The 13,200-nt window shown below is 46.3% G+C and overlaps 1 protein-coding gene across 1 annotated transcript in view; it reads left to right on the forward strand.

The window, feature by feature from the left end:
* The window catches only part of vill (villin-like), an 82,673-nt gene that overhangs the window by 44,533 nt on the left and 24,940 nt on the right, over nucleotides 1–13,200 (forward strand). The window contains exons 7-9 of the mRNA XM_078536427.1: nucleotides 85–290; nucleotides 1,517–1,595; nucleotides 9,189–9,287. Of these exons, the coding sequence (XP_078392553.1) occupies nucleotides 85–290; nucleotides 1,517–1,595; nucleotides 9,189–9,287 (384 nt within the window). The remainder of the gene's footprint in view (nucleotides 1–84; nucleotides 291–1,516; nucleotides 1,596–9,188; nucleotides 9,288–13,200) is intronic.

A 13,200-nucleotide genomic window follows, 5' to 3' on the forward strand; every position in this document is an offset into this window, starting at 1 on the left:
TTTTAAAAATCTTTTTAAAACAAGGATTTTTCAGGATTTTTCCTCACTCTTTAGCTCATCTCTCTCCTTCGTTCTCTTCCACAGGCCCTGATGCTCGCCCAGGACATCAGGGATCGGGAGCGTGGAGGACGGTCTCAAATTGGCATCGTCGATGGGGACCAGGAGGATGAACATCCCGAGCTGATGAAGATAATGAGGGCCGTGCTGGGAGAGCGGAGAGGGGAGCTGAAGGATGCTGCTCCCGATGACAGGGCAGACCAGCTCCAGAAATCCAATGTCAGGCTTTACCAGTAAGTTAGTAGTAAGCCAGCGAGTTTAGGAATAGTCAGACGAGAAGGGACTAAGACATGTCCAGTTCAACCTCGCCCATCCTGGGAGATGACGTTTACAAGGTTAATGGAAGTTGGTGACTAATTAATCTCTATCTGTTAGTCTACAACAGACTCAAAAGGAGGTTAGTAACCATCCCCGACCCAGTAGTGGAGAGTTTTGGGAGCCATAGGTCCACAATCGCCTGTTCCTCCCAGGGATTCCACACTCACCAGATGCCACATCTCAAATTAGTTCACTAAGAAAAGAAAGGCTTGCATTTACTTAGCGCCTTGACCCTCCCCAGGATGTCCCAAAGCGCTTCACAGTCAATGAATTACTTTTCTTTTGAGTGCACTCCCAGTTGTAATGCAGAAAACACAGCAGCCAAATTTTCACACAGCAAGATCCCACAAAGAGCATTGAGGTAAATTACCGGACGATCTGTTTTAGCGATGTTGGTTGAGGCATAAACATTGGCCAGGACACCGGGGGGTTGGGGAAAACTCTCCTGTTCTTCTTCAAAATAGCAGGTGTAGGATCTTTTATGCTCACCACAGCGGACAATTGGGGACTCAATTTAGCGTCTCAACTGAGAGATGGTACCTCTGACAGTGCAGCACTTCCTTGGTACTGCACAGAAGTGTCAGCCTAGATTTTACTTCTCATCTGTGGAGTGGGACATGAACCTTCTGACTCAGCGGTGAGAGTGCTGCAAACTAAGCCATGGATGACGATGGGTGGAGGAAGAAGTCTTCTCCATTTTGAGTTTGGGCTGCATTTGCAAGTTTGCCCCACAGGTGAAAGGTCAACAGGTCAACCCACCGCAACAACCCGATCGTTTGGTTTTCCTGATGGTTGAAGGAGGTCCTGTTGATCATGAAATCCACAAGGTTCAGGTTCAATTAACTCAAAACGTTAACTCTGTTTCTCTCTCCGCAGACGCTGAGTTTTTATTTCAGATTTCCAGCATCCGCAGTATTTTGCTTTTATCAATTAAACCTGAGTCAGCCCGAGGTGAATTTTGGGAATACTGGGAGGGAGGGGCAGGAATGGTAAAGTAAATAAAGAAAGCAGCCTGAGCTAACTTCTGTAAAATCCATTCTGTAAAGTCAGGGTTTGTCACTCTCTTTAGGCACACGTCTTGTAGCTGCTACTCATTCAGCCTGTCTGTAACTTTCAGTCCCTCTCCTTTTCCCTCCCGCAGTGTCTCAGATGCCACGGGAAATCTGATGGTACAGGAAGTGGCCACGCGACCTCTGACCCAGGATCTCCTGAAACATGAGGTAAGTGACAGAACTTGTTAATTATCTTCAAACCAGGTCCCATAACAGGTCGGAGACAAAGCATCCAATTTATTAACTAAACTCACCACCCATCTTGCTGGACTATGAGTGATGAGTTCTCAATCCCAGACTGGGTGATTGTTCCCAATCTCGCACTCTGGTGACATTCCCAATCCTGGGCTCTGGGTGACCATTCCCAATCCCATACTCTGGACTCCAGGTGACATTCCCAATCCTGGACTCTGGATGACCATTCCCAATCCCGGTCTCTGGATGACCATTCCCAGTTCCGTATGCTAGATGATCATTTCCTGATCCTGGATTCTGGGTGAACATTCCTTTCATCCTGAACTCCAAGTGACCATTCCAAATCCTGGACTCTGGGTGATCATTTCATGATCACAGACTCCAGGTGACATTCCCAATCCTTGACTCTCAGTGAACATTCCTTTGATCCTGGACTCCAAGTGACCATTCCCAATCCCAGTCTCTGGATGACCATTCCCAATCCTGGACTATGGATGACCATTCCCAACCCCATACTCTGGACTCCAGGTGACATTCCCAATCCTCTGAGTGACCATTCCCAATCCCGGTCTCTGGATGACCATTTCCAACCCCATACTCTGGACGCCAGGTGACATTCCCAATCCTGGACTCTGGGTGACCATTCCCAGTTCCATATGCTAGATGATCATTCCCTGATCCTGGACTCTGGGTGAACATTCCTTTGATCCTGGACACCAAGTGACATTCCCAGTCCTGGTCTCTGGATGACTGTTCCCAATCCTGGGCTCTGAGTAACCATTTCATGATTGCAGACTCCAGGTGACCCGAGGTAATGAATTCCCAAACCTGGATTCCAGGTGACCCTTTCCCAACGCCCAACTCCAGGTGGCGGATTTGATGCTGACCTACCGTTGAGTTTCTGATGCCAGTTAGTTGGTGACCGTTCACCGTCCTGGACCCCAGGTGACCATCCCTGATCCTGGAATCCAGGTGAACATCCCCAACCTCAGAGTGTGGGTGACCATTTCCTTATCTGAGACAACCGTAAACTCTTTACCTTCACCCTGGCGGCGAGTCACTAACTCACTGCAGTCGAGGGACCAAACCGGGACCTCCCTGACTCACGTTGCTCAGCGTCCAAGTCCAGCTCAATGCTTAATGTTCAAATGAATAACATGGTTTTCCAAACAACTTTAATGAGGACTGTTTTCTTGTGGAACAATAACGCAGGAACCTCTTTTGGAGGAGGTGGAGGCAATGGGGGGGGTTAGGTGGGGGGGGTGGGGGTGAGGGGGTGGGTTGGGGGGAGGGGGGAGGGGGTACGGTGGGGAGGGGAGGGGGGCATGCGTGCATGAGTGATGCTGCCGAGGCTATATTTGCTCATTGCTCTGAGACGTGGAAGTAATCTTCCTCTATAGGGATTTGTTCCTTGTGATTATGTTCTGAAATTTCCCCCACTCTTAATCTTTAAATCACCCTGTAAAGCCTAAAGCTTTGACCAAGCAATCAACATGCTCTGGATATCTTAAACTTCTTAACCTTTGTCAATCAAACCAAGCTTTGAATTAGCACCTCATCTGAACAAGGAACACTCAGCCCTGTAGCACCGACCCCCCATCATTTACCTAACCAAGCTTGAGATTCTTCCCTACTTTTCCTGCTGTAACCCCACATGATAAATGTACCTTCCATCCAGATGTAAAGACACATTGCCAATTGAAGTTTATGTTAAATTCCTGCAAGGATTAATGTCAGCAAAATTCCTGGTGGGAACTGAAGCTTCTCACTGTTGCTCAGCATCTCAAACACTGGAACTCTTTTTGTATTCATTAACGGGATGTGGGTTAAACCAGCATTTATTGCCCATCCCTAGTTGCCCTTGAGAAGGGGGTGGTGAGCTGCCTTCTTGAACCGCTGCAGTCCATGTGGTGTAGGTACACCCACAGTGCTGTTAGGAAGGGAGTTCCGGGATTTTGAGCCAGCGACAGGAACGGCGATATATTTCCAAGTCAGGATGGTGTGTGGCTTGGAGGGGAAATTCCAGGTGGTTTTGTTCCCATCTATCTGCTGCCCTTGTCCTTCTAGATGTTAGTGGTCATGGGCTTGGAGGGCGTTGTCTAAGGAGGCTTGGTGAGTTCCTGCAGCAAGACGCATTCTGCTGAGAATTAAGTTGAAATGGGATCATTCTCCATTGAACCTCCATCACTATTAAGCTAGAGGCTTCAGCTACTATTGCAGTGAGTGGTTAGTTTAGAATGCAGTGCCTCTGAGAGTGTTGGTTTTTTCAATTCTTTCATGGGATGTGGACATCTCTGGCAAGGCCAGCATTTTTTGTCCATCCTGAATTGCCCTTGAACTGAATGGTTTGCTGGGCCATTCCAGAGGGCAGTTAAGAGTCAACCACATTGCCGTGGGCCTGGAGTCACAGGTAGGCCAGACCAGGTAAGGATGGCAGATTTCCTTCCCTAAAGGACATTAGTGGAGCAGGTGGGTTTTTACAGCAACCGATGATAGTTTCATGGGGTCACCATTACTGAGACTAGCTTTAGTCCAGATTTATTAATTGAATTTAAATTCCGCTGGCTGTCATGAACCTGTGACCCCAGACAATTAGCCTGGGCTCTGGATTGCTAATATAAAATAAAAATAAAAAATGCTGGAAAAGCTCAGCAGGTCTGGCAGCATCTGTGGAAAGAGAAACGGAATTAACGCTTGGAGCCCGCATGACTCTTCTTCAGAGCCTTATAGACTCGAAACGTTGACACTGTTCCACATTCCACATTTCACAGATGCTGCCAGGCCTGCTGAGTCCTTGCAATGTTTTTTTTTGCATTTATTTAAAACTTCCAGCCTCCACAGTATTTTGCTTTCACCTCTGGATCACTAGTCCAGTGACATTACCACTCCGCCACCATCTCCCCTAAGCGTGGCCGAGGCCGATTCAATCGGGGAACTCAGAAGAGAATTGGGAGTTATCTGAAGTGAAAACGTTGACCGGGACTGCGGCGGGGAGAAGAGTGGGGAGCGGGATGAGGTGAGCTGCTCTTGCAGAGGGCCGGCAAAGGAAGGCATGCCCAAATGGCCCCCTCCTGTGTGGTAACCATTCCACGATTCCATAAAGTTAGGGGAACGTATCGATTTGAAAACAACGGTGTAGAACAGGACAAAAATAAACCAAAAAGTCACTGCGCTTCCACTCAACGTCCTATTGAATTAGGTTGATGCCTTTGTCGTGTGGCGTTGCGCTGCCAGCGGTTGCCAGAATCAGGCCATTCAGCCCAACCATCTTTTCAGGGGCAATTAATGATGGGCAATAACTGTTGGCCTCGCCAGCGAAACCCACATTCCTGTGAACGAATAAAGGCCGATGGACTCAATTGTAGGCGGAAATTCATCGGTCAGTTGGCCCGGGATAAACAAAGCCCTTTACATGTTATAACCAGCAAGTGTAATAAATGCAAATCATTATTGCTTTCTAGCTGGCATGAGTTTTAAATGTGCTGGTTTGAAATGGTGAGGACCACACTCGAAAATAGAGATGCAGAGGCATGGTTAACCATAAGATGTAGGAGCAGAAGTAGGCCATTCGGCCCATCGAGTCTGCTCCGCCATTCAATGAGACCATGGCTCAACTGATAATCCTCAACTCCACTTTCCTGCCTTTTCCCCATAAGCCTTGATTCCCTTACTGATTAAAAATCTGACTATCTCAACCTTGAACATATTTATTGACCCAGCCTCTAAAGCCCTCTTTGTAAAGAATTCCACAGATTCATTACCCTCTGAGAGAAGAAATTCCTCCTCATCTCTGTTTTAAATGGGCGACCCCTTACTCTGAGATTATGCCCTCTGGTCCCAGACTCTCCCACAAGCGGAACAACCTCTCAGCATCTACCCTGTCAAGCCTCCTAAGAATCTTATATGTTTCAATAAGGTCGCCTCTCATTCTTCTAAATTCCAATGAGTACAGGCCCAACCTACTCAAACTCTCCTCGTAAGAAATCCCCTTCATACCCATGATCAACATAGTGAACCTTCTCTGGACTGCCTCCAATGCCAGTATATCTTTCCTTAGATAAGGGGACCAAAACTGTTCACAGTATTCTAGGTGTGGCCTAACTAGTGCCTTGTATAGTTTTAGCAAGATTTCCCTATTTTTATACTCCATTCCCTTTGAAATAAAGGCCAACATCCCATTTGCTTCCCTATTACCTGTTGAACTTGTATGCTAGTTTTTTGTGATTCATGCACGAGGACCCCCAAATCCCTCTGTGCTGCAGCTTTCTGCAGTCTTTCTCCATTTAAATAATGTTCAGCTCCTCTATTCTTCCTGCCAAAATGCACAACCTCACATTTTCCCACATTATATTCCATTTGCCAAGTTTTAGCCCATTCACTTAACCTGTCTATATCCCTCTGTAGACTCCTTGTGTCATCCTCACCACTTGCCTTCCCCCCTATTTTTGTTTCATCCGCAAACTTGGCGATAGTACATTTACTTCCCTCATCTAAGTCATTAATATATATTGTAAATAATTGTGGCCGCCGCACTGATCCCCGTGGCACTCCACTAGTTACAGGTTGCCAACCTGAAAATAGCCCCCTTATCCCAACTCTCTGTCTTCTATTAGTTAGCCAGTCCTCTATCCATGCTAATATGCTACCTCCAACACCATGGGCTCATCTTATTAAGTCACCTTATGTACGGTACCTTATCGAACGCCTTTTGGAAATCCAAATATACTAAGTCTACTGGTTCCCCTTTATCTATCCTGCTTGTTACCACCTCAAAGGATTCTAATAAATTTGTCAGGCATGATTTCCCCTTCATGAAGCCATGCTGACTCTGCTTGATTAGATTATGCATTTCTAAAAGCTCTGTAATTACATCCTTTATATTAGACTCCAACATTTTCCCAATTACAGATGTTAAGCTAACTGGCCTGTGTTTTGTCTCCCTCCCTCCCTTTTTTAATAAGTTTGTCAGTTTTCCAATCCTCTGGGGCTTTTCCAGAATCCAAGCATTCTTGGAAGATTACTACCAGCGCATCCACTATCTCTGTAGCCACTTCCTTTCATATCTTAGGATGCAATCCCATCAGGCCCAGGGGACTTATTGGCCTTTAGCCACATTAGTTTCCCTAGTACTTTTTCTCTAGTGATAGTTATTGTATTTATTTCTTCCCCCCCTCCCTTTGCCCCTTGATTATTTAATATTTTTGGAATTCTATTATTGTGTTCCACCGTGAAGACTGATGCAAAGTATTTATTCAACTCCCCTGCCATTTCCTGGTTCCCCATAATTATTTCCACAGCCTCATTCTCTAAGGGGCCTATGTTCACTTTGGCCTCTCTGGATGGTTTTTATATTACTTGCTAGTTTACCCTCAAAGTTTATTTTCTCCCTCTTTATTATTTTTTTGGTCATCTTTTGTTGGTTCTTAAAACTTTCCCAATCCTCTGGCTGACCACTAATCTTTGCCACATTGTATGTTTTTTCCTTCAATTTGATACTTAACTTCTTATCCTTAACTTCCTTGGTTAACCATAGTTAAACCTTCCTACAATCCTTCTTCCTCACTGGGACATATCTTTGTTGTGAGTCATGAAATATTTTCTTAAACATCAACCGTTTTTTCTGCTAAATTCCTTTTCCAGTCCACTCCAGCCAACTCTGCCCTCATTCCTTTGTAATGACCTTTATTTAAGTTTAGCACAGTTGTTTCCGACCCAAGTTTCTCACTTTCAAACTGAATTCTAAATTCTACCATATTATAGTCACTGTTTCCTAGGGGATCTTTTACTCTGAGATCATTTATTAAACCTGCATCATTACACATTGCCAGATCCAAAATAGCCTGATCCCTGGTTGGATCCACAACATATTGTTCTAGGAAACTGTCCTGAATATACTCTATGAATTCTTGCTCGTGGCTAACTCTGCCAGTTTGATTTTCCCAATCCACATGAAGGTTAAAGTTATCCATGGTTAATGTACTGCCTTTTTTACAGGCCCTCATTATCTCGTGATTTATTCTCTGCCCTCCAGTATACCTACCATTTGGGGGCCTATAAACTTCCCCTTGTTATTTCTTACCTCCACCCATATGGATTCTGCATCTTCTGATCCAAGATCCTTTCTTGCTATCGTATTTATTCCATCTCGTACTAACAAAGCTACCCCACCACCCTTTCCTTCCTGCCTGTCCTGATTATTTAGTCCCTAGTTTTGATCTTCTTGTAACCATGGGGCAGAATTTTTAGCTCGGCCTGTGGGCGTGCACCTGACCCGACCGGACGCAAAATCGCGCGAGATGAAGTCGGGCGAGCGTCCCGAGGTCATCTCGCCCTCGCGCAATATTTCGGTCAGCGGGCACGTGCAAAAGTTGGAAGCGTGCCCGCTGACAATTAAGAGGGCAATTAAGCCCATTACTGGAGCCATTGACTCCAATTTTTCGTGGTCTGTGCGACCTTATGGTTGGTGGATAGGCAAATAGGCCAGGCGGCCTTTGCATTTTTCATGAAACCTCATCCAATGGGCGGGATGAGGTTTCCGTTATTAAATGAAAGAAAAATAAAGAAAAAGAAAAATCTATGGACAGCATTTTTATTACATATATGTTCAGGTGACTGATTATGATGCTTGCACATTTTTTTCCTGATTTTAAAAACTTTACTTACTGCTTTTCAGGTATTCCGCTCGCTGAGGCAGCTCTCTGCTTTCTGTCAGCGCTCATCCTTGCTTACATCAGCGCCCGGCCTCCTCCCGCCCCCACCCCAGCAGCACTTAGCGTCTCAGCACGCGTTTCACACTGGCTGACTGTTATTCTATGTCAGTTGTGTTCGTGGCATCAATGCTTTCCTCCAACGGCAATACACCTGTTAATTTACTATTAATGGAAGGTTGGGTTTTATTGCAGCTTTAAGTTATATCTTCCTCATGTCCTACTACACTCCCATTGTAACTAGTTATTTTCAGTGGTCATAAGTAAGGACAATGGGTTTTCTGTGTTCGTGGAAAAATAAACTGGTCAGTGGAATGTGATGCTTAAATGCCATTGAATCTCCCTGAAAAGACAAACAAGTTGCTGAAGCTTTTCATCTTGCACTCATCAGGACAAAAGCAAGAGTACATCACAACAATTTGTACTGCAGGAGAAAAGAATGCTGATTTGTTGGCAAGTCATTGTTGCTTTGTTCATGGCAAGGCCTTGGCCAATCAGAGTTGACTTTCCTCCCAATCAGCATCCTTTTTACTGTAGTATAAATTGTCGTGATTGTTTGAAATTTGGTATTCTTGCCTTTGTCCTGATGAGTACAAGACAAAAAGCTTCAGCGACATGTCTCTCTTTTCAGCAATGCTATTGAAAATATGGAAACCCGCCGGGAAGCAGTGACATTGATCTCAGCCCTAATTCACAGAGGCTGTTATTTCAGCTGCGTGGTTTGTTCCTTGAGTTGTGAGATTTTTTTTAAGATGAGTGACGTCAGTTCTTTTGAAACTATTGGTCGGGGCTTTGAAGTTTGGGCACCTAGGATTTCCCCCACTGGTGCCGTGCTGACTAATCTGCCTTCTCTCTGCAGGATTGTTACATCCTGGATCAAGGCGGTGCCACCATCTTTGTTTGGAAAGGGAAAGACGCCAGTAAAGACGAGAAACGGGCAGGGATGAACAGGGCTTTGGTGAGTATGGCCACCATGCTAAACTGAGACATGTAAGGGGGTTTGTAATTGGACTTGTCTGTGAGGTTCAAAAGGGATGGAATTGATTGAACAGGATATCAGGTATAGTCGTGTAACGGGCGGGATTGATGGAACCGAATATCTGCTGGGGTATTGTGGGTGGAATCGATTAAACTAGGTGGGATCGTACTTGGTGGTGTCTACATCACACGCCTACTAGTCGACTCTATCGAATGGAAATGAACAAGGGGCGGGTGTAACGGATGGCCAATGAAATGCCGCCTTGTTCTCATGTTGCCTACCCAAGTCCAATTTAAATCCCCCCCCAAAAATTTTACTACCAATTCCAAACCGCGCCCCCCCACCCAATACAATCCGACCACTCCCCACCCACCCCCCCAAAAGTCCCCTGTCTCTTTTCTGCTGGATGTTGATGTCCAGGTCCTCAGCCCCGGCCAGCGAGTGAGCTCAGACAGCGGGTGTCAATCACCTGTTCAGCTGTATGTGTCAGCTGGCACAGGTTCTGGAGTCTAGGCAACATGGGCAGGCCCACTCCTGTTCCTAATTCACATGTTTGTATTTGACTTGACGTTCGCCCCATAATATTCAATGGCATTACCATCACTGAATTCCCCCACTATCAACATCCTGGGGGTTACCATTGACCAGAAACTGAACTGGATTAGCCATATAAATACTGTGGCTACAAGAGCAGGTCAGAGGCTAGGAATCCTGTGACGAGTAACTCGCCTGCTAACTCATCAAAGCCTGTCCGCCATCCACAAGGCACAAGTCAGGAGTGTGATGGAATACTCCCCACTTGTCTGGATGAGTGCAGTTCCCACAACACTCAAGAATTTTGACACGATTCAGGACAAAACAGCCCACTTGATTGGCACCACATCCACAAACATTCACTCCCTCCACCACTAACGCACAGTAACAGCAGTGTGTACCATCTACAAGATGCACTGCAGGAATTTACCAAGACTCCTTAGACAGAACCTTCCAAACCCACGACCACTACCATCTAGAAGGACAAGGGCAGCAGATAGATGGGAACACCACCACCAGGAAGTTCCCCTCCAAGCCACTCACCATCCTGACTTGGAAATATATCATTGTTCCTTCACTGTCGCTGGGTCAAAATCCTGGAACGCCCTCCCTAACAGCACTGTGGGTGTACCTACACCACATGGGCTGCAGCGGTTCAAGAAGGCAGCTCACTACCACCTTCTCAGGGGCAATTAGGGATGGGCAATAAATGCTGACCCAGCCAGCGAAGCCCACATCCTGTGAAAGAATAATAAAAAAAAGGCCAGTTCCTGGGATGAGGTCCCATGGGGCACGTTTGGGCCTGTATCAACCTGTACAGGCTGGGCCAGTGGCTGCTTAAACAACAGTTCTAGTGCTGCTGGAATTCTACCAGAGGCTGGCAGGGCACCTGCCATCAGGGAGGACTACAAAAATCCTGTTGCGTTTGCCTGTGGCCTTCAGGGGGGTGAGGGTGTGTCCCTTGTTCTATGGCACTCTGTGCCCAATTAAGGGACCTGACAATGGGAAGGGGGTACACTGCAGGAAGCCACCCCTCCATCCTTGCTGTTAAACCCCCCTCAGCACCCCCACCCCCATGGAGCCCCCAATCCCACTCCACTCACTTGACTCCAGAGGAGTCATTGATCATCGATCTTCTGCAAAGCCGCAGTGCAATACCGGCAGTGACCACCACTCCTGGTGGTGCACCTGGTACTGGAGAGCTGTTGGCCTTTGCTTGGTCAACAGCTCTCAGGGACAGGATATCTGTCCCAGATATGGGAATACAGCAATTAAATGCCCCCTGGTGAACCCAGGAGCTTCTGTGGCAGGGTTTCCACTGCCAATTAGATATCCCATTCTGTTGGGGGAACCTATAGGAAGTCAGGTTGGTGGGAATGCCACCAGATGTCAGTACAGGGGTCAAGCCCCCTGCTGCCCAAGTTAAATTCTGCCCTATGATGCTATGAAAATGTCAAGAAGAGCTCAGGCAAATTACTTTGTGCAGTAAGATCTAGGAAGTAGGAGTAGACCATTTGGCCCATCAAGCCTGCCCCTCCACCCAATAAGATCATGGCTAATCTTTTTTTTAATCATTCATGGGATGTGGGTGTCACTGGCTAGGCCAGAATTTATTGCCCATCCCTAATTGCCCTTGAGAAGGTGGTGGTGAGCTGCCTTCTTGAACCGCTGCAGTCCATGTGGTGTAGGTACACCCACAGTGCTGTTAGGGAGGGAGTTCCAGGATTTTGACCCAGCGACAGTGAAGGAACGGCGATATATTTCCAAGTCAGGATGGTGAATGGCTTGGAGGGGAACTTCCTGGTGGTGGTGTTTCCATATGCCTGCTGCCCTTGTCCTTCTAGATGGTGGCAGTCATGGGTTTGGAAGGTGCTGTCTAAGGAGGCTTGAATTGCTGCAATGCATCTTGTACACACTGCTGCTACTGTGTGTCGGTGGTGGAGGGAGTGAATGTTGTGGATGTGGTGCCAATCAAGTGGGCTGCTTTGTCCTGGATGGTGTTGAACTTCTTGAGTGTTGTGGGAGTTGCACTCATCCAGGCAAGTGGGGAGTATTCCATCACACTCCTGACTTGTGCCTTGTAGATGGTGGACAGGCTTTGGGGAGTCAGGAGGTGAGTTACTCGTTGCACGATTCCTAGCCTCTGACCTGCTCTTGTAGCCACAGTATTTATATGGCTGAATACAGTTCAGTTTCTGGCCAGTGGTAACCCCCAGGATGTTGATAGTGGGGGATTCAGTGATGGTAATGCCATTGAAAGTCAAGGGGAGATGGTTAGATTCTCTCTGATTGTAGGCTAACTTCACTTTCCTGCCTGTCTCCTATAACTCTTGACTCCATAGTAGATCAAAAATCTGTCTAACTCAGCCTTGAATATATTCAATGACCCAGCCTCCACTGCTCCCTGTGGAAGAGAATTCCACAGACAAATGATCGTCAGAGAAGAAATTCCTCCCCATCTCCTTCTTAAATGGGAGACTTGTCATTTTTCATGTGTCCCTTACTTTTAGATTCCCCCACGAGGGGAAACCTCCTCTCAATCTCCTGTCGAGCTCCCTCAGAATCTTATATGTTTCAATAAGATCACTTCTCATTGTTCTAAACTCCACTGAGTATAGGCCCAATCTGCTCAACCTTTCCTCATAAAACAACCACTTCATCCCAGGAATCAACCTAATGCACCTTCTCTGAACCGCTTCCATTGCAAGTATATCCCACCTTAAGTACATAGAACAAAGCTATACACAGTACTCTAGGTGCAGTCTCACCAATGCCCTGCACAGTTGTAGCAAGACTTCCCTACTTTTATATTCCACCCCTACTTGCATTAAATGCCAACATGCCTTCCCAAGCACTTGCTGTATTTGCATACTAACATTTCGTGATTCATGTACAAGGACACCCAGATCCCTCTGTATCGCAGTCCCTTCCATTTGAATAATATGTCACTTTTCTATTCTTCCTGCCAAAGTGGTTAACCTCATACTTTCCCGCATTATAGTCCATCTGCTAAATTTTTGCCCACTCACTTAACCTGTCTAAACTAACCTGCAGACTCCTCACAACCTGCTTTTCTACTGACTTTCGTATCATCAGCAAATTTGAATGCAACACAGCCAGACCCTTCACCGAATCATTAATATAGATTGTCAATAGCTGAGGCCCCAGCACCGATCCCTGTGGCCACTCCACTAGTCCACAGCCAACCTGAAAATAGCTCCTTTATCCTGACCCTCTGTTTCCTGTCAGTTAGCCAATCCTCTATCTATGCTAATACAGGGCTCCAAACAATAGGAAGGATATGGAATCTTTAGAGTTTAACACAGATTGTTTAGGATGTTGCCTGATATGAGGAAAT

This window comes from Cetorhinus maximus, chromosome 3 (genome assembly GCF_964194155.1).
Source record: "Cetorhinus maximus chromosome 3, sCetMax3.hap1.1, whole genome shotgun sequence".
NCBI lineage: Eukaryota > Metazoa > Chordata > Chondrichthyes > Lamniformes > Cetorhinidae > Cetorhinus > Cetorhinus maximus.